The 23,006-nt window shown below is 38.1% G+C and overlaps 1 protein-coding gene across 5 annotated transcripts in view; it reads left to right on the forward strand.

Moving 5' to 3' along the window:
* The window catches only part of TRAPPC3L (trafficking protein particle complex subunit 3L), a 62,669-nt gene that overhangs the window by 25,424 nt on the left and 14,239 nt on the right, over positions 1–23,006 (forward strand). For all 5 annotated transcript variants that reach the window (XM_077770845.1, XM_077770843.1, XM_077770844.1 and 2 more), the window contains 2 exons: positions 331–428; positions 3,355–3,454. In XM_077770845.1, the coding sequence (XP_077626971.1) occupies positions 331–428; positions 3,355–3,454 (198 nt within the window). The remainder of the gene's footprint in view (positions 1–330; positions 429–3,354; positions 3,455–23,006) is intronic.

Consider the following 23,006-nt stretch of genomic DNA (forward strand, 5'->3'; position numbering starts at 1 on the left):
AACAGAAATTTATATTAGCAATTATTTTTTTTTAAAAACTTCCTCCATGAAAACACATTGCAAGTTATAAAATGTAAATAGATGCATAGAAAGATTTTTCCTGTTAAGAAATTTATTTTATTTTATAGCTTTTTCTCATCAGCAATGTATCCAAATATGGATACAACTTGCTCTCAAAAGTCAAAATTATTGTAATAATTAGTAGGAAGTTAGAAAAAATGAACAGCTGATCTCAAAGCCTGCTTCCACTGGAAAATTTTGTTAAAAAACAAGAGTAGCTTGTCATCCATAGCTTTGAATATAAAGTAAAACTAATCCTTTTTTCTCTAGAACAAAGATCTCTTTGTCCTCACCTATGGAGCTCTGGTTGCCCAACTGTGTAAAGATTATGAAAAAGATGAAGATGTGAATAAATATTTAGATAAAATGTAAGTAGAAATCTCATATTCTCATCGAATGTACGTTGTTTCTTAGCATCCTCTGCATTTTGTCCACCTCTAACGACTTTGCTTGCTCCACTTTCCCAGGTCTTCTTTTATTTCAATAAATCACATTTTAAAGCTGCACATAATTTCTGACAACTGCCATTTGGGTTGTCATAAAGTATAAAGTAACAGGAAGGAAACTTTTCTCAATGAAAATCAAGCCTGGAACATTTTCTTTTTAGTTAGAAATCATTTCGTTGCTAATCACTTATAAGCAAAGGTATGATAAAACCGAGATTGTTCTTTCAACAATGTGATGGATCATCAAATTTGATTATTTTCAGAAGTCTTTTGTTCTAATAAGACTCCTCCTAACATAGAAATATATGCTTACATAAGTATAGACCATGTACAAAAAATTAATAATTGCCTGAGAGAACCTGGAGATGGGGATTATGGGTAGAAGAGAGACTTACTTTTCCCTAGGTAGTGTTTTCATTGTTTGAATGCTTTTACCATTGTTATGCTTTACTTAAAAATATATTAAACGGAGAAACACACTCCTCTCTTTTAAAATAAAGTCCATTCTCCTTGTCTTCATTAATGGAGATTCCGTCATCACAAATTTAGCCTTTAATTTTCTCAGAATAATTATATGACATCAGGTTATTGCTCAATAATATCTGTCAACGTTTTTGGAACCTCTTAATTATGGATACTGAAAAGGACTCTAACTGGGCAGTGACTGGAAAACCTGTACTAATTAGAAGATTTAGTTAGAAAGGTCGAAGGGGAAATCTAGCCTCATTGAGCATTTTAGGGCTTCTGAAAAGGGTTCGTTGTGTTTTGAGGTGGAAAACAGAAAAAAAAGGAAAGCTTGAAAGGTTTTTTTCTTTTTAACCCTAGTTTCCTCCCTTTTCATGCTTATTCTTTTTCTATTGGAAAGCTCTTTTTCATTATCTTGTGTTTATTTTGGTTCATGTAAGTTATTTTTCATTTCCTTTTAATTAGTCGGGAGATAAAGTGTCTGGAAGAGTGGGAGTTGCTTAACCTATTTTACACTGAAGTCATACTTCAATATGTGATACAGTATTTCCAGAGTATACTTCATTTTATGTAGCTTATGTTAAATTTACATTGTTTTGTGGAACAGATGTAGAAAATGAAGAAACTCAATTATCTGACTAAAAAATAGTATCTTGATTAGCTACTTGGGTGCACAGTTTAACAAAGATGAATGAAATATTAAAGAATAAATTCTGAGAAGCTACAGAAAGGCATTGCTGTAAGAAAAGCAATAATTCACATTTGGATTTCTTTAATAGCTTCTGCTGAAAACATCTTACATTTTTAATTTGATATATAAACTATCTACTTTATGGAAACATACCCTTGATCAAAGCAGGATGTGTGTGTGTGTGTGTGTGTGTGTGTGTGTGTGTGTATGTGTCGTGTGTATGGATATGTGGGCGTTATATGTGTGTATGTGTAGAGTGTGTATATATGTGTGTGGTGAGTATATATGTGCATATGTGTAGTCTGTATATATCTGTGTGTAGTATATATATAAATACATATGTGTGTATGTGTGTGTATACATATGTGTGTCTGTGTGTGTATATACATATACTACACTGACTGTAACATTTTGACTTTCTATCACTTCTCACTGTCCAAGGCTGTGGATATGCATAAAAATTAGAAAACACTGGAAACATTTTTTAAAATTCAGTACAACCACTCCCGTAAAGTTCATGTTCTGTTCTTCAAAAGCTTTTTAGTGTGAACTTTCTAACTAGAATCACAAAACAGTTTTCTCAGAAGGCAAGTAAGCCAAATTGAATATTTCTATCTACTGAGTAATATAGAGTATCTCATAGATTTTGGGAATTAATGAGCACTCTGACATTAAATCTGTATCCCCCCCCAACCACCCAGTTACTAAATACCGCCCCCACTTTTAGACCCTATGGAACAGACATTCCCTTTATACACCATGCTGCCTTTATCTTGGTGGCCTTTCTATTATTGCTGCGTTCAAATCATTTCACTTGTCTATGTACATGTGGTTGTGAATTTAAAAGACCAATTTTGGGCCAGTTGGTTAGTGAAAGCAGACTCTTCCTTCTTATTTCCACCAGTAAGGTCATATTTCCTCAGCTACATAGAAAGTTCTAAGGTCTATCTTGTTGAAGGTGTCTGCTTGGCCACCTTAGCCACATATTCAGCTATATCATGATCTCTCAATAAAATGCTTTTGAAACTGTACTTGTACTACCCAATCTATTCACTGTAGGATAGAGCTATCAGATAATATAAATACTTTCTCCCAAGTCCCATAGATCCAGTTTCCCTAGAATGAAAAATGAATTTTCTGAACATCATTTTTTTTCTTTTTGCTAAACTTCAGGGTTCTAACCACAGAAACCAAGAATTGATTTTACTTTTCCCTTCTTCCTCTCCTTCCAGAGCCCATCATGGATATGCCTGTCCTCTTACCATGATAACTATGCTATGAGAAGAATGAGCATCTAGGTACCACACCTAGAGCAGACAACAAGTTAGCTAGATCATCGTTGTTTCCATCAACAGCTAATGATGAGAAAGTTAGTTGCCAGTAAGAAAAATTAGGCTACAAACACCAACTTCCCTTAACTTTAATCTATGCTGTCAAATCTGGGCCAGTATACCTCCTCAGGCTTCTCTGCTTATAGGAAACTAGTTAAAATTTCCCAGATAATTGCTTTGTGCTTCTGTGGTCTGTAAGACAAATAAGGAGCCTACTGCTAAATAGCCATTAGACTTGTCAAGTTTGCTTTACTTTGTTATCCATTGATGCAAGTGCTAAACCGATGACTCCATTCTTAAACATTGATAGAGTTTCCTACTCCAATATTATTTTCAGACCACACTCTTTTCTTGACCACAGGGGATACAGCATTGGAACACGGCTAGTGGAAGATTTTTTGGCTCGATCTTGTGTAAGAAGATGCCACAGTTATTCAGAAATTACAGACATAATTGCCCAGGTAAGCACATTTTTAGCTCTTTCAACATGTTTTTAAAAGCTTTGACTTGTCCTCAGTTCTGTGGTTTTCTTCCCTGATTAGATAGGTTCTATCTGTTTTCATCATTAGGTGCTAAGAGATTCTGATCGAAAAGAATTTTATTTTGGCATGGGGATAAAGCTATTGTGAACAGAGATAAATGCTTTTAGGCATTTAAGCGTCTATAGATTTTTCTGAACACGTGGTGTGTGCAAAGTGTATGTCCCACACTGGGAAAAGTGTTTTGAGAGGTAAACAGAAAGGGAATGTAATAGGGCAACCTCATAATATGCATGCCCCAAACCAATTCCTTTGTATAATCATTTTAGCGCATGGAGGAAATAGTCTTTTGCTGTCTCATAGAATATTGTTTTAGCCATTTTATTTCCAAAGCAATGTTTTCCCAAGAGAAAAACAAAATTTCCTGTAAACGTATGTGTTCTAAGAACCTTCACAGCCCTGATACATGAGAGACAACTTGGAATCATCCAAGACTAGCTCAAATCTCTTAGATATAAGATGATATTGGGAAATGCATCCTTAGACAGAATACCTTTAGCCTGGGAGCCTATGGTTATTAACTTAGGGTTGTTCATTTGTGAGAGACCTGGAAAGTATACATGGGTATGAGATATTTGTAGGATGTAGGTATACCACCTCCGGGTTCTCATAACAGACTTGTGAGGTCAGCCTCGTTCTTTTCTCTCCCGATCCTTGACATTATTATACATTGTCATACTGACTCTTCACATGAGTGGCAATAATAGTTTTATATAGTGTTTTGTGATTGTAAATGCAGTTTTACATATTTTTTTGTCTTTCACCCTTACATTATCCCTGTGAAGTAAACAGAGTAGGAGTTGTTCCCATTTTCCAGATAAGAAAGCCGAGTTCCAGAAGGAATATGACAAGAATTGAATATTATTATATATTTAAAAAATATGCAAAAATACATTGGATTCAAAAATACAATCCAAATGAAAGATTTTTCACACTTCTTATTATAATTACTCTCATTATTTCATGGCTAATGATAATGTGATTGAAATTGAAACCCAGATCTTCCAGTCTCAGTGTGGTGAGTTTACCACACAACAAAACAGGTTTAAAAATTCTCTTCCCATGTTTGCAGAATATAACTAAAGTAATAAAACAGTCATTTGAAAAATAAAATAACTTTTCATTAGGCCAAATTTATGGGCAATATTACAAAAATCATAGGTGTTTAAATGAAAATATTTGTACTCTATAAATGTAGATGGCTGGGTTCTATTTCTATAAAAATGCCATTGGAATTTTGATGAGGATTGCATTGAATGAATAGATTGCTTTGGATAGTATGGACATTTTAACAATATTAAACCTTCCAATCTATAAACATGGGAAGTCATTCCATTTGTTTGTGTTTTGTTTGATTTCTTTCATCAATGTTTTGTAGTTTTCACTATGCAAATCTTTCATCTTCTTAAATTTATTCCTGGAATTTTATCCTTTTTTGCTGCAGTGGTAAATGGGATTGTTGTCTTAATTTCTTTTCTGGATAGTTCATTGTTAGTATATAGAAACACAAGTAATTTTTATGTTGGTTTTGTATCCTGCAACTTTGCTGAAATCATTTCTTAGTTCTAACAGCTTTTTTGGTAGAATATTTAGGGGTTTCTCACATTTAGGATGGTATCATCTATGAAAAGAGATAATTTTATGTTTTTCCTTCCAATTTGTATGCCTTTTATTTCTTTCTCTAGCCTAACTACTCTGGCTAGGACTTCAACACTAAGTTGAGTAGAAATGGTGAGATCTTAGAGGAAAAGCTTCCCATTTTCTACCATTGAGTATGGTAATGGGGAAAGAATTGTCTTTTCAATAAATGGTGCTGGAAAAACTGGCTATCCACATGCAAAAGAATGGACTTAGATGTTTACATCATACATAAAAATGAACTCAAATGGATTAAAATGTAAACCTAAAACCCCAAACCGTAAAACTCCTAGAATAAAACAGGGGGAAAGCTTCATGACATTGGTCTTGGCGTGATTTTATGGATATGGCATCAGAAAGCACAGGCACCAAAAACAGAATAAGGAATTTTAACACAGAGAAGGGGCGGAACTTAGTTACATACTTGCCCACTGATGCTTTGCTTATAATTAGCAGCTTTCATTAAAAGGTCTGGCCTTCGACAGCATTATCTCATTAATCCTTGTAAACTCTCCTGAGGGGAGGCAGATGTAAAATGTTACAGACTCAGTTTTAGAGAGGAGTGGAGCAAGATCAAAAGAAATTTACCCCATCAAACTGAAAAGCTTCTGCACAGTAAATGATCAACAGAGTGAAAAGGCAACCTATGGAATAAAAGAAAATATCTGCAAATCAAATATCTAATAAGGAGTTAAGGTCCAAAATAGATAAAGAACTCCTCTAACTCTAGTTTAAAAACTAATAACTGAGTTAGGAAATAAGCCAGGAACTTGACTAGACATTTCTTCAAAAAAAGACATTCAAGTGGCCAGCAGATATGTGTAAAATGCTCAAAGTCACTTACCGTCAGGGAAATGCAAATCAAAACCACCCTATCACCTCACATCTCTCATATATGTGTGTGTGTGTGTGTGTGTGTGTATATGTATATATATATACACATTTTTTTTTTACAAGTTCTGGTGAAAATGTGAAGAGATTGGAACCCTCCACACCATTGATGGGAATTCAAAATGGTGTAGCCCCTGTGGAGAAGTTTGAAAGTTACTCAAAAATTAAATATAGAATTGCCTTAAGGCCTGCCAGCCCTGCTTCTGGGTATTTGTCCCCCAAACCAGGATCTTGAAGAGATTTTAGCATCCTTATATTCATTGCATCACTGTTCACAATAGCCAAGATGTGGAAAACGCCTAAAAGGCCATTGACAGATGACTAGATTAAAAAAAATGTAGTTATATACATAGAAGGGAATAATACACTGTCTTAAAAAAAAAAAGGCAGGGAGGGGGTTAAATTTTGCAATGTGGAACAACATGGTTGAAGCCAGACACAGAAGGACAAATACTGCATGATTCCACTTAGGTGAAGTATCGAAAATATTCAAATTCATAGAATCAAAGAGGGGCACGGTGGTGCCAGGGGCTGGAGGAGGAGGAAGTGGGAAGTTACTAACCAATGCGCATAAAATGTCAGTCAAGCAAGATGAACGAGCTCTAGAGGTCTGTGGAACAACATTTTATCTGTAGTCAACAATAATATATTGTACACTTATAAATGTATTAAGAGGGTAGATCTCATGCTAAGTGTTCTTATTCCAATTTTTAAAAAGCTTAAAAGAAACAGCTTTGTTTGATATAAAACTAACATGTACAACATTCACTTTCCAAATGTTTCCTCTAAACTTTTTGTTTCTGATGTCTTGTCAATTTCTATCTGTTCTTTTGTCTTCAACAAACTGGGAAAAAATCCACTTCCGCCTCCTATGCAAGAGTCCTTATCAATGAAGAGATTATTTTATCACCCTTACCCTTGTCTTGTGCAGAGGAGTTGACCCCTGGCCTTTGCAGTTTCTTTCAAGGGCCCAATTTTCTCCCTCTTAACCATTTTAACTTCTACAGCAAAACGTTTTTTTACATGTGGGAATGATGTCACCCAATTCAGAAGCATTTTAACACAGAGGAAGGGGCAGAACTTGGTTACATACTCGCCCACTGATGCTTTGCTTATAATTAGCAGCTTTCATTAAAAGGTCTGGCCTTCGACAGCATTATCTCATTAATCCTTGTAAACTATCCTGAGGGGAGGCAGATGTAAAATGTTACAGAGTCAGTTTTAGAGAGGAGTGGAGCAAGGGCAGAAGAAATTTACCACAGTCATAAGCCCATGGAGCATTGCAGGGTCAGGAATGAAACCTAATTTTGTTGGGCTGCACCCTCAGACCATGCCCTTATACAGAACATCATCCTCACACTCACTTACTCAGCATCTTAACAATTAGCTGTAGGCCCCAAATTGCGCCATCTAGTGGTCTTTAAAGAAATTCCATGGCAGAGGCCAAATCATTGCTCAAAAAAGTCTGTAATCAGGCCTTATATTTTATGTGAAAAAGAGATGACAGGCTAATTCTAAAATCACATTCCTGCAATATCAAAGTGTATCTATTTTTAAAATATGATTTTGTGGTGATTGGCCCAGCATACTTCAAACTTTAAGACATATAATTTATAAAAATTGCCAGCAGCATTGTAACATGATATTGAAAAATTTTAATAACACAGTGTCTTTCTTTAGAAAAGTTTAAAGTACTTGTCACTTTTTGTTTCTTTCTCTTACAAGAGTCTTGTGAAGTACAAACAGTATCTATCATTAGCCACATTTGACTGATGATGTAATTCAGACTTAGGATGATGTCACCACAGTAACATAGTCATAAAAGCCAGTTTAGAATTTAATTTTCCTGAAAAAAAAGAGAGGGAAGCAAACCATAAGAGACTCTTAAAGATAGAAAACAAACTGAGGGTTGATGGAGGGAGGTGGGGGTAGGTGGGTTAGATGAGTGATGGGGATGAAGAAGGGCACTTGTGATGAGCACTGGGTGTTGTATTCTGAATCACTGAATTCTACTCCTGAAACCAGTATGGCACGGTGTGTTAACTAACTAGAATTTAAATGAAATTTTGAAAATAAAAAAGAATTTAATTTATCAGATCTTAGTCTAGCGCTTTTCCCAAAAATTAATTGTTTTTTAGAAATGTACCTGTGAAGATTTTCTCCTGTTATGACCGTCCTGAGAACACTAAAAATGTGGAATTTTCAGTAGAGTTAACATAGCTGATTTTAGTTGTAGTGATGAAACAGTTGAGAGTTTAAATGTAATCTAACAGGCATAAATCTCTCAGGTTTTATGAAAGCAAGTCAAAAATACAGTTGTACCTCACTCTGGTCTAAGGTCTAAAACACATCTCCTTAGTTACACAAAAATATATTTCATGGCTTCCAAATACATTCTTGACAAATGTTTTCCTATTCAGAGAAGTGAATTAGAGATTAACTTAATCCTTTTTAAAAAATGTTTATTTCTTTATATCTGACAGAGAGAGAGAGAGAACAAGCAGGAGAGGGTCAGAGAGATCAAAGGACACACAAAATCTGAAACAGGCTCCAGGTTCTGATCTGTCAGCACAGAGCCCGATGGGAGCCTCAAACCCAGGAACCAGGAGATCATCACCTCAGCCAAAGCAGACACTTAACTGACTGAGCCACCCGGATGCCCCTAAACTTAATCCTTTAAACTCAGGATGATCATAAAGCCTGGGCTGACAAGAGATAGTCTAACGTTCCCTTTTAAAGGTAATTTAGACTCAAGAAGGTCTCCTCCTCATCGGATGCGGAGAGATAGTCTAAGCGTATCCAATGTCATTGAGATTAAAAGATAAGGGTCCACGTCCTGCTCGGCCACATTCCCAATGTGTGACCCTGAGCAAGTCACGTTGACAGCCTGAACCTCAGCTTCCATATCTGTCAGGTGGGACCTCTTTCAGCTGTAGTTTTTCAGATTTTCAGGCTCTGCTTCCCCTCGCCAAAATCTGGAAGTGGAACTATAATCGTAAATAGCTGAGTGTGATGGTTGTAGCTTCCAAAGCCTCCCTCAGAACATTGATGGTGTTTACAACTGCTTGGCTTAGCACAAACTCTGCCCATCAAAGCTGTGAAAGCTTTTTACTGTTAGATCAGTGTCATCATAATGTCATGATAAAAGGTAGAGGGAATTTATAATTTTTCAGTATAAATATCACATCAGGGGTGTTGTCACAGTAAGTTGAAATTTTTAGAGAAAAATATATAATATATAAACAACATAAAAAGGCTTGTAAAACTTGAAATTCCAATCTTTAGGTAAAAAAATTGAACCCCAGTATATTGTCCTTAGAAATTCTGAAAAATAAAAACGAGATCTTTTCCTCTTAATACTATAAATTGATATTTTACCTTAATTAAATAATGTGTGCAATGATTTTTTTTTTGGTGAGTGATAGAAAATCAATGAAATAATTGAAAGGACGCATTCATAGGAGGCAACATAAGAATGCCTAAAGCAGGGAGGGAAATCTAAATGGTGAATGTTGTAAGCAGAAACGCTAAGGCAAAAGATTTAGGAACATAATCCAGAGGGGAACTTGAATGGCAGAGGGATTTTTTAAAACTGGATGGCCGTTTTATTTCAAGAAATTGGTCCGTTTAAGATGAGAGTTGAGACTATCCAGAAGGGTTTTGGTAAATCACATTGGCCTTATTTCTTTTATCTTGCTTCTGATCTGTATGCACAAAACTACCAGGGCTGAATCTATGCAAGTAATTCAAATATTTTGAAGCCTAAAACTCCTGAGTCAGTTGAGAATGGTGGGGGTTCCATGGCCATAGAGTTGCAGTCTCCAATACAGATTTGTTCTCAGAAGCACTGATGTTTTGCTTCTACGGGACATACAGATGATTTTATTAGACACTTTCAGAGGGGTGTGCCATGAAGCCTAAAACTCCTGAGTCAGTTGAGAATGGTGGGGGTTCCATGGCCATAGAGTTGCAGTCTCCAATACAGATTTGTTCTCAGAAGCACTGATGTTTTGCTTCTACGGGACATACAGATGATTTTATTAGACACTTTCAGAGGGGTGTGCCATGAAGCCTAAAACTCCTGAGTCAGTTGAGAATGGTGGGGGTTCCATGGCCATAGAGTTGCAGTCTCCAATACAGATTTGTTCTCAGAAGCACTGATGTTTTGCTTCTACGGGACATACAGATGATTTTATTAGACACTTTCAGAGGGGTGTGCCATGGCTGCAGAGGTGGATCAGTGAGGGCCCCGTCAGGAGACAGACACCACACAATCATTTCAATAAGGAAGGTTTAACATGAAACATTACTAACTATTTGCAGGGGACTAGCTACTAAGAAAGGGAAAAAATGCTACAGAATATCCTAGTGCTAAGAGAGACTACCCAAAGAAAAAACACATTTTGCAGAGGGCCTCTCTTCCCAAGGCTGAGGTTCAAACAGCTTTGGCGACATGTGATTGCAGCCCATGGATGCTGAAAAGGGCCTCTGCATTGTCAAGCTGAGATGGGGGAGTAGGGAATTATGGATCAAAACTGGTAAGCAGAAATCCCTCACTGGGGGGAAAGGGGACTGAGGCTGGCAGTGAGGAAACCTTGAAATCATGACCAGAACGGAGAAGCGAGTGCCATGGGTATACCAGGCACTGCCAGTCACCATTTCCGGTAAGAGGAAACCAAGAAAAGGTGCCCCAGAGCCAAGAAGAGAAGTCTGTCCTCCTGCTGCATCCCTAGAGACCCTTCTCCTGGCAAAGGAGGAATGTTTGCAAGATCTACTTCCAGCATCACAAGCAAAGCGATGATGAGTCGGTTTGGAGCTGAGAGGCAATAATCTGACAACTAGCACAGAAGGCCTGAATCAGTGGGACTGTTACGTACATCTCCATGGCCGTTGTTTACTTTGGTGGCCTCCCGTTTGACCCTAACCAGACGGTTGCCCACACAGGAGCTATTCTTACCTCTAAGGGTAAGAAGCTGGCCAGTAGAAGGGAGGTGTGATGAGAAGGGAAGCCACATTCTTCTCCTAACAGGGTGATATCAGCCAGCTTTTTGCAAATGGAGATGAAAAACAGACTGGAGAGCACCATTTTCAATATGCAAACTTCTGAAATAAAGACTCTCCGTTAAACACTGAAATTTATTAAATACACCTACTGGCTCTTTACGAATTTCTCTGTAGCCAGATCTGTTCTCCCTCCCATACCTATAATGTCCTCTCTCCATTTATTGCTGTTAGAAGTGCCATTAAATGACATTCTGAGCCAAGAACTCCAGAATACAACTGGCTAACAGCTTGTGCTCTCTTCCCTAGAAGTCCAAAGAAGTGAGATACAAGGCACAATAGTAGATTGACACTTCAGCTGCCCCCCAGTGAAAGGTATACCAAGGTTTAGGCTTACCCGCTATATTAGGGCTTCATAAGCTTTAAATGGACCAGGTCCATTTTCTGAGAGGAGGGAGGCAAGAGTCACAATCATAATAAGTAAACAAACATGACAGAACAACTTTGGAAAGGTAAGGGAATCAATGAGTGTCCTTACCTAGAACATTTTTATTGTGAAAAAAGAACCATATACGTCTGAATTTTAGCTTAAAGTTTTAGTCTATGAAACACAGTTTTACTGTGTTTTGTGCCTGCTGCTCCTCCAACTCTTCCAAGAATTTGCTATGGACCAACTTTTTTTGGTATTTATTCCTATTCTCCATCTAACTGGAGCCAAAGTATTTTACAAAGAATGGAAACAAAATAGAGTTTTCTTGGTTACTTTGATTTGACACTTGAGTAAAGTTATCTTTCATCTCTGGGAAATTTCATTTCTCCATCCTGTCTGTAAGCTTTTCAAAAGGAGGGATAATTTCAAACATTCTTGGGGTTTGGCCCGTGGTGCCATCGCAAAGCGGTACATTGTAGACATTCATTAAAAATTGTCCAAATGAATTTCGAAAACATTTGTAGACCTTTTCCTTTGTGTGCACACTGCTGCTCCTCTTGTTCTGTCCAGGAGAGGGCAGTGGTCCACATTCATCTACAAATTAAAGCCTGCCTTTAGTCCAGCCCTGGCTCCTGCCACCTGCAGAAGCTCTCTTACGGCAAGCAATTTTTACCACATAGAAAATCCAGTGCTCCACAGGATGTCGTATGTGAGTGATGGATCACAGGAATCTGCTCCTGAAGCCAAGGCTACACATGTTAGGTAACTTGACAATAAATTATAAGGAAGATAGAAGGAAAGTAAGAAAGAGAGAGAGAGAGAGAGAGAGACAGAGAGGAAAGAAGGAAGGAAAGAAGGAAGGAAAGAAGGAAGAAAAGAAAATGGCACATTAAGCCACAAACTGGAAAGAAAGAAAGAATAAGAGAGAGAGAGAGAGAGAGATTCCAGTGCTCCAAGAGCGTCTGGTGGCTCATAATAGCCAATCTACAATAACAAGATTAGAAGTGCCATAGGATCCTGGACAGGAAAATATTCTCATTAAATAATGGACAGTGATCTCATTTTTATAATTTTATTGAAATGTTCATCCCCACCCCCACCCCCACCAATGTATATGACTGTAGAAAGTTTCAGGAGAAGAGAGAGATTCAGTCTTGCTTCTTTGAGGTCAATTGTGATTGCAAAACGCAAGCATTAAATAGATAATCAAATCATTAGTACATTTCACTTAACTTACTCAACAGGCATATGTCACTTCCAGTTTAAGGGCAAATAGAAAGTACAGTTATACCTTTCTCTAGTCTAAGATCTAAAAACATCTCCTTAGTTGCCCAAAAATATATTTCATACTTTCCAAAACCATTTATAAGATTTCATTACTAAGAGAAGCTAATTAGAGAGAGAATTGACCATTTAAGTAAATCATATCCATTATTATAGAAAATATTTGAAATGTATCCTAAAATTCATCATGGAGCCAAATTTTGTTTAGTATTTGCATTATGTCAGGTCCTAGTGGCTGATGTTCTGGGACACACCATCTAGGCCCCAGAGAAGAGCAGAAGTCGGGAAATCCCTCAGTCTACTCTGTCGTGTCGGCAGCAGGCACCTGTGGTTCCTTGCTCCAGTCCTCGTCATCTTGGTGACTCAACAATTCTCTGCTGGTTTTGCTCTTACAGCCACCTGCTAACATCTTTCTATTCTTTATCTTCTCTCCACCTCAGTGACTCTGCTGCCTCAGGACTTCTGCTTACTCTCCTTTAGTCTCTTCTCTCTGGGTGTCTTTGTCTTCTGTGAGTCTCTGTGTCTCATATTCAAAGTCCCAAAAAAGAGCCGCTGACCTGTCCTCTGTGAGTACAGATCTTCTGTGCCACACATCTTCTGGCCTGTAGCCAAGCTGTGGACTGACTGCCCAGGCTCCCAAATGCCCATCCTAGTCAATTATCTGTGACCAGAATGGCAGTGTAACGAGACACAGAATCTGGCCATCAAGAAAGGGGTTTGGGTACGAAAAACATTCTGAGATTTCCCAAAAACGGTGCAAAGCAATTGGCAAACCATGTTCTTCCTGTCTAGGAAACTAACACCATTTATTTATGAGTCTTACTTTACCTATGAACTCTGGACTTGTGTTATTTGTCTTACTGATGCTGGTGTTTGTTTTCCTTTATTCCAGAGGCTAGAATTCCTGTATAGAAGAGTATAGAAGGCTCCATTTAGAATGCTAATGATTGAAATAGAGAGAATTGTCTTTGTTATGTATTTTGCAGATAATAATCTAGTAAGCAAACTTTAAACAAAAATGCTGCCTCTGGGAAGCAATCTGAGCCAAACCACATTATTTGTTGAAAATAAATATTTAGACCATTAGCAAGAATGAATGTGAGGGGCTGTGGTATGTTTCTCAGAACAATAAATTTAGATGGAAGCTTCAGTGAAAGGGAGTCGGCCAGATTCTCCTAAGAAAATGATGTTGCGCTACAACAGACAGTGTTAAGTTTTCTTTTGAATTTATTATAGAGGAACCAATCGTAAGAATTTGTTCTTGTCCTCTAATCCCATGGGGCTTTTGCTTTTGTTTCTTTTTCTAAATCTTTTTCAGTCCCTCCTCTTGGTATTCTGTGTCCTTTCAGAAATGTTACCAGAGATGACCTGATTTTTTATGTGAGTAGGAAAACTGCCCAGGTGAAATGAACTTGAGCCAGGCCATGCAAGACAGAGATGTCAGCAGATCTTAGAGTTTTTTTTTTCTTTCTCTTAAAAACACAACAAAACAGGTTTTATTCCTAATAATTCTGTATTTTCCTGTCCCTCCTTTCTTTTTTCTGATTGTATTTGGCTTCCTCCATTTTCTAACCAAGGTACATGTTTAAAAGGACTACTTTCAAAAAAAATAAATAAAAAAAATAAAAGGACTACTTTCCCTAAAAGCCCTATTTCACAATTCTGGATGTAAGCCTGAGTGTAATGCACCCAGTACAATGTACAACACTTGAATTGTATCGACATCGTGATTCTATGCACAAAATCAGGAGACTTTTTCTCAGTCCCTTGAATGTCCTTTTTAAAAAACCAGGATGAAAATTTAAATCTCAGGTTTAAAGTTGCCTCCGTTCCCACCCCCACCTCCCCTATTTCCCCCATTCCCCACACCCCCTGACACACTCTCCTCCTCCTTATGCACAACTTACTTGAAGGGATAGACTAAGAAATACAGCCTGAATGGCATAGAATAAAGGGAAAACCTGGAACCTTATTATTATTAGGCACCCCCTGCCCTTTGTTAAAATCTCTCATTGATGTGTACGTCTGGGTTTTGCTCATGATCTTCTCAAAAGGTGACTCATCTCATCGGGGCTGGGAGCACCTCACTGCCCCTGCCTCGCTGTCAGCATCATATGCCCTGCCTCAGCCTTCTGCCTTCCAGGACATGAAATGGAGGCTCTGTGACCCCCCACACAGATGCTCATGGAGGGAAACTTCCATTCAACTCAGATCTGCTCTGCCTCAGGCAACTCAATGCTGTAGGCAAAAAAATCTCTAGGCAACCTGGATAATCCGGGGTGAGAAACTGGGAGAGGTGGAGGGAGGTTACTTCCACCGATTTCACCTACATCAGACAGCCGATAGTTTTGGCTGTCAGTTCAGAGATTCTCCCCACCCCATCCTAAAATATTTAGGTGTCTTGCCACTGTTTTATACTAGAATAATCTGTAAATAGATGTTTGAGATGGTGGCCATGATTGTATGTGCTTCTCACCTCCACCCAGAAGACTGAAGTGGGAAACTGAGATACTGGAATGGCAGAGTCCTCAGAGTCTAGGTTGGATTTGGGACCCAGGCATTCTTCACCATGTGACCTGTGTGGGGAGCTGAGGGAGTGGGGAGAAAATGAGTGAAGAGCTCAGGGATTAATCCAAAGGGTCTGGACAGAACTAGAGAGTGAGTGTTCATAGGCGACAGGATGTGACTGGAGACTGGGTCACAGAGGGTAGTTTCCAGTACAGTGGGGGGTGGGGGGGGAGGAGGAAGGCAGGAGCTGGTTCTGGATCCCTAGTGTAAAGCACTGTAGGTGGCTTCAGCCTCAACACCTTTCTAGGATTACCATTTCTTTTCATCCCTCAACCGAACAATGGAAGCTAATCAGATTAAGCCTAAATAGAACATCTTTCTTTTTTTTTTTAAATTTAGGTCCAAATGAGTTAACATATAGTATAATAATAATTTCAGGAATAGAATTTAGTGATTCAGCACATACATATAACACCCAGTGATCATCACAACAAGTGTCCTTTTTAATGTCCCTCATCCATCTAACCCATCTCCCCACCCAACACCCCACCAGCAACCCTCAATTTATTCTCTGTATTTAAGAGTCTCTTATGGTGTATCTCCCTCTCTGTTTTTATCTTATTTTTCTTCCCTTCCCCTATGTTCATTGGTTTTGTTTCTTAAATTCCACATATGAATGAAATCATATATTTGTCTTTCTCTGACTGACTTATTTCACTTAGCATAATACACTCTAGTTCCATCCATGTTGTTGCAAGATTTCATTCTTTTTCATCACCGAGTAATATTCCATTGTGTATATATCTCACATCTTCTTTATCCATTCATCAGTTGATGGACATGGACATTTCAGCTCTTTCCATACTTTGGCTATTGTCAGTTGTGCTGCTATAAACATTACGGTGCATGTGCTCCTTCCAAACAGCATTCCTGTATCCTTTGAATGAATACCTAGTAGTACAATTCCTGGTTCAAAGGGCAGTTCTGTTTTTAATTTTTTGAGGAACTTCCATACTGTTTTTCCAGAGTGGCTGTACCAGTTTGCATTCCCACCAGCAGTGCAAAAGGATTCCTCTTTCTCTGCATCCTTGCCAACATTGGTCATTGCCTGAGTTGTTAATGTTAGCCATTCTGATGAGTGTGAGGTGGTATCTCATTGTAGTTTTGATTTATGGTTTCCCTGTTGATGAGTGATGTTGAGCATCTTCTCATGTGTCTGTTAGCCATCTGGATGTCTTCTTTGTAAAAGTGTCTATTCATGCCTTCTCACATTTTCATTGAATTATTTGGTTTTTGTGTGTTGAGTTTGATAAGTTCTTTATAGACTTTGGATACCAGCCCTTTATCTGATATGTCATTTGCAAATATCTTCTCCCATTCTGTCACATTGTAGATACAGAATCTGTCAATCTTTGCTATTAAGTACTATTTTTCAAAGGCTAATTTACAAGTTAGTGTTAGGAACCTATGGAAGGCTTTACTTTTTCCACTTTTTCCAACATATAATATGAAAATAAGTGGGAGCCCTTGATAAACAGGGGCTGAATTCCATGGAAGTCACAGCACAGCACCACACAACATTCCAGAGAAGGCTAGCCTCACAGCCAGCTGAATGTCAGGCCATTTTCCTACTGAGTAACATTTGTGAGCGGGAAAGAGGGGAGTAGAAAAAAAATTAAATGGAAGAAAAACACTTTCTAGTCATAAAATTCTCCATATTTAAAAAAAAACAATGAATATTAATAGCAGAATGAACTCATCAAGTATTTTGAGAAATCTTCCCATTTGAGCCAGGAATATAGCAGAGAGATTATTAAAACTAACAAACTTGTTTAAAGAAATATAACCATGTAGGCTTAATTCTCTCTTCTGGGTAGACAAGAACTGCCTTACATAAACACCCACACACTAGATCTATTCCCCTTTGTACCTCTGGGAGGGGTGAGAGAAGAAAAGCGTAGGAAGTCTTCTTTTGTGGAAAAGCATGTGTGTACATAGCCACAAGGTCTGTGGATTCTGCAGACTGATCAGGCCTAACCCAGCAGATCACATACTCATGGCAGAGTTCCAATATGAAAGCAGGGCACCTGCAGGGAAATAACCCATAAGCTTTTATTATGACTACATTTGTGTTGTATTATTTTTCCTTTAGTCACAAAGAAGTGTCTCTTAAGGCTCAGTTGTTAGTAAATTCTGCTGGTTATGCCCCCTTACCTGTGAATGTGCATCGTCCAGTTCTGTTTATGATCAGGTCTTACAGGAAATCTGGCTGTATCTAGGTGTCTTTCCTCCCTGGCACTATTACCGGAGATGCTCCAGGGGAAAGTTTTCAGTGTTCCAGGTATCTCAGCACATGAAAATCTAAGCTGTCCTAACTTTCCATTGGAGAGTCTCGGTTTTCTTTTTCTTAGCTCATTTGGATGAGATTCATGAGAACCTCGCTTATGAAACAAACCAAAGTGTGTGCATTGAAAATAGCAGTAGTGTTAGGCATATTTTGTTAATGTAGCTATTGACAATGAAATTTCTTACCAGGAGATGAAAACTGCTGAGGAAATACTGTGGGGAACCAAATCTCAAACGCTAAAGCAAGGTGCATCTGGGCCTATGGATTCAGAGACACTGGGGAAGACATTCACACTCTGGGGCCTCCCTGCTTAGTGCCTTCATGTCAGAAGGAAGATTCTGTCCCAACCTACCCTGACCTCTCAGGGATACTCCAGGGTACTGGCTGTCAATCTTTATTGCCCTATACAAACACCTACAGCTTTTCAAAAACAAAAACAAAAACAACCCAGGCCCTACTTTTGACCAATTGAGTGGTGGTCTCTGGAAACAAGACTCAAGCACCAAAACTTTGAAAATGCTCCTCAAGTGATCTTCATGTGCATCTGCTGATTTAAAGCAAGAGTTTACAAACTGTGTTCCTTGGTTTGTGCTCTGGGTGATTGCTATAAAGGCAGGGAGGTATGTGAGGGCTGCGATTCCTCCAGACCCTCAGTCCAAATTCTTCCAGAATTGCCTCTCATTTTATCTCTTTTGAGTGTTTCCAATAAAAGAAAATGTCATTGGAAACAAAGGAGGTAGTCTTGGTTGAAACAAAGCCCACCCCATCAGGGGCTGGGATGACTAGCTTATCTCTTGGGAAGGAGGTGGGGAGGGAAGCCCCATCTTCTAGGACATTCACTCCAAAGAAGATGGAAACTGATCAAACACTGCTGTGACTGTGTATTTTTTAAACTATTTATTTCCTATACAGGGTCAGTGAGACTCATTCATAGTTAGCCAGGGGTTTAAGGAAGTGAACTTTTTAAAAACACCAATTGTCACCCCTCATGTTTCCTCCGGAAAACAAACAAACAAACAAACAAACAGGGAGAAATAAACTTGTTCTGTTGATACCATCAGCAATCATTATTAATACAGACGCACATCCATTCATATGAAAATCTAGGAACAAAATGTTGTTACAGTGCGACTAGAAACCATTTTATGTGTTATGTACGCTGCCCAAAGGTGCATATACTTTGAGGTATTATTCTTAAGCAGAATTACTCATATCATCTGAGTTCATACTTATCTTACCTTGTCGTATTCATGGAAATGATTTGGAGAATGTGATTAGATGAAATAACTAATTCATTTTCTCCATTTTCATTTTAGTTTAATTATAATTTAAAACTTTAAAAGATTTTTCTCTAGCATCAGTGCAGCTGTATGGTCAGGAAATTTGTAAAAAGATGGCTAGTCATACGGACCGACAGACAGGCTCTAAAGATATAAAAATTAGACCTTATAGACTATTCTAAATCTTTTATGATCTTTACATTGCTGAAGATCCTTCTTTATCAATTATCATTTTAAAAAATTTTAATGTGTATTTTTGAAGGAGGGGCAGAGAGAGGGAGACACAGAATCTGAAGCAGGCTCCAGGCTCTGAGCTGTCAGCACAGTGCCCAACGCAGGGCTCAAATTCACGAACTATGAGAACATGACCTGAGTTGAGGTCTGATGCTTAACCAACTGAGCCACCTAGGTGCCCCAATTACTATTTTTATCTAAGGAAATATTAGGAAGTTGACCCTATTGATATAGTGAACCAGAAGCATAGTTTGAGCACAGCTATCCCAAATGATCTGGAAACCCAAAGTAGAAAAGAATGGGAAAGGGGAGAGGAACATTGGAGCTGGACATCAATTGCCAGGAGTACAGCAAGAAGCCTATTGATGGACATCATGTGCTACTGGCTATAAGATTTAGGACAGAAGAGTTGAAAGAAACTCAGAGATGTAATAATCCAACACTCTAATTTTACAAATGAGAAAACATGCTTTTAAGGTTAAATAAAAACTTGATACTACACCAACATGAGACAACATTTATGTGGTGGAAGTTAAGAGATCAGACAAATCCAGGTCCAAATTTAGTCTCTATTCTCTTACCCGTGGCTTAACCTTGATTTTTTTGAACTTTAGTGTTATTCATAAAAATAGAAACAATAATATATCCTCCCCAGTGTGCTCGGAAATTTTAATTTTAATCATATGTAAAGTATCCAGCACATAATAGGATTTCAGTAAACATTAATTCTGCCTTTCCTCCTTAGCGGAAATGCAAATTTTAGAATATTATCTCTCTTACAGGAATGCAAATGTTCTTCCTGCATAGTTCAATTTTAACCAACTGAACACTGGAAATATTATGTGAAGCTGCCTAAAAGCAGATATCCTCCAAACTCAAATATGACATTTTGTACTTGTAATAAGTATTTTGCAATACTTGTAATAAGTATTTTGTGGGTGTAAGAGCCCTTGCCTTGCCTGCCTTTAATGAAGATTGCTTCCCTCCATACTCAGGCTCGCACCTCGGTAGCTCAGCTTGCCCTTTTCTCTCTCTTAAAGTCTCATTATGTCTTAGGACACATTTTGAAGCTGGTGGTATAAATGATGAGAACTGGAGCCAGATCCTTTCTTATGTCAGCTCCTTGGAGCAGTGCTGGCTCCCATGGGCATTTTGGGAAATGTTGGGATTGGGTTGAATATATGATACCAATCAAGGCAGCAACCACACAGAGAAATCATCCTTGCATCACGTGCGTAAGAGGCACGTGTACAGATACACAGCTGCTTGCTCTTCACCTCATAGGTCAGGGGCTCCCAATGCTAAAAAGTCAAGGATGGACTCTATTCTAGTTGCATGGGCAGACTGAGGGGAAAGGGAGGGTAGGAATAGATAAAACAAGAATCAAGACCACAAGATTAACTTAGTTTTTTCAAATTATTATTAAATTACTGAAATTCCAATAGGAAGATAGCAATGGCTTCGTTCTGAATTCAAAACCACAAGGTTTCTTGGAAATCATGTAGCTCAACGTGGAGAATAAAAGGAAATTCACAAACTCTGTGTTCTTGAAACAAAAGAATGTTTCTCCATAATGCAGGAGTATACGTTAGAGTGGGGAAAACTGATCCAAAAGATCCATCTGAAGGCATAGTTAGTATCTTTAAGGACTTTAAAGATGTGAAAATATAGGCCAAAGCATCGTGTTAGAAATAAGTCAGGATGGCATTGGATTTTTCCTTAGCAACATCCAGTGACAAAAGAAAATGGACTAACATTTAAAATTTACTCAAGTAGAGAAAGTGTGAACCAGCTAAGCTGTTCTTCAAGTAGAGAGCAGGCCAGCATTTGAACATCTAAGAATTCAGGGAATAGTGTTCCTGAGAACCTTTTCTGAGAATGATACCAGAGGGTAAAATCCAGGCAAGCGGGAGTTGATTGACAACCCTTCAGCAGAAGAATTGAAGTGAGCATATAACTCATCTCATTGCATAACTATTATGAAATTTTTCAAGCATGCACAGAGGTAAAGACAATGTATTATAAATCCCATGTACTTGCTATCCAGCTTCAATAAGTGTCAATCTTTTGCCAATCTTGTTTCATTTTTCAGCGACCTCCCCTTTTTTGTGCCAAAATATTTTAAAGAAAATTCTAAACATTATGCTAATCCACACAGAAACATTTCAATATCCACCTCTAACTGGTAAGGACTTTAAAATACATATTTAAACTACCATGCTATTATTATACATAACATGGCATATATTTTATATACAGGCCTATAACTTATAATATTATTATATATAATTCCCTGAAATCATCTAATATCCATTAAATACCCATTTATATTTCCCTAAATAGCACAAAGACACCCTGTTGTAGTTGGCTATATGAAATAGGTTACACTTAAGGCCCATATGTTGCTTCTGGTTGTTATGTCTCTTGTGTCTCATTTTTTCTCCTTTTTTATGCCATTGGTCTGTGGAAAACTGGGTCATGTGTCAGATAGAATGTCCTATATTATAGATTTACTTTGTTGCTTCCTCATGGTGCTAATTAACTTGCAGATTTTTTTGCCTGTATCCCCTATAAAGTGATAATTGAGTCTAAATATTTGATTAGATTCAGACTTCACTTCCTAGAAAACAATATTTGACCAGTGACACTGTGTACTTACTCTTGCACTGCACAGCATAAGGGGGCACAGACTATCTGGCAGTGCCATTTTTCAGGATGCTAAGGGAGATAAGTGGCCCCTCATGGGGCACAGTCCCCTTCCCACTATGCTTTCACCTAGTAGTTTAGAATTCATTATTTATTGTATAGATCCATTACATCATTAGGGGTTGAAAAATGATTATTTTCTAATTCTGAAAAGCTCTACAAAGAATAAAATAATAAAAGTAGAGTGATATAAAATCGATGTGCTTAAAGAAATACTTTTTTCATGTACTGGAATATGACTTAGAAGATATCATGGGAAAAAGAAACCATTGACTATAGTGGAAAAGAAGAAAGTCTACAAATACAGGAAGCTTACAAAATGTGTGAGGAAATCTTTAAAATATTTCCAAAGGACAAAAGGTGGCCTTGAATAAATGGAAAATAAGTGGAAAGGCACCCCATGCTCCCAGACAGGTTGACAACAACACAACAAAGGTGTCTAATTCAGTGGCTTCAGAGTGGAGCCCAAGATTCTGAATCTCTTTTCGCCTGCCTTCCCCAGCATGGCCTGCTTCATGCTTTAAGGCAGTTCTCAAGATGTGATCTCTGGGCCTACAACATGAGCATCACCTGAGAACTTGGTTACAAATGCAAATTCTCTTGCCTCACCCCAGACCTACCAAATGGGACACTCTGGTGTCAGCAGTCTCCGTGTTAACAAGCCCTTCGGATGGTTTTCACATGAGCTGGAAGTTTGAGAACTGCTATCTCTAGTGCTTCGAAAATTTAAGTTGCATAGGAATCACCTAAGATGCTGCTAAACGGAAGACTTGATTCAACGGGTCTGCGATGGGGTCTGATTCTGCATTGCTAACAGACTCCCTAGCGCGGCTGATGGTAATGGTCTGAAGACAACACTTAGAAGGCCAAGACTAGCCAAACAATCTGTTTCTCGTTTACTCAAGGCCAACATACCCTGTGCCCTCTGCTCCCATTTTGTCTAGGTATTAATGACAAATCATATGTCACTCCTCTCAGTAATATGTTTATCTTAAACAGAATTTAACCCACAGAAGTATGTTCCTCTCAAAACACATTTAACCAGAAGTAATTACAAATTAATCTCAGGCATTAGTGAAGCAATTTTGGAGAGAAACCTATTCAGCATCCATCAAATCGTGCCATCGGGGAATCTATGGAATCTAGAGGAGAAAT

Source organism: Crocuta crocuta, unplaced genomic scaffold (genome assembly GCF_008692635.1).
Source record: "Crocuta crocuta isolate KB4526 unplaced genomic scaffold, BGI_CrCroc_1.0 scaffold562, whole genome shotgun sequence".
Taxonomy (NCBI): Eukaryota; Metazoa; Chordata; class Mammalia; order Carnivora; family Hyaenidae; genus Crocuta; species Crocuta crocuta.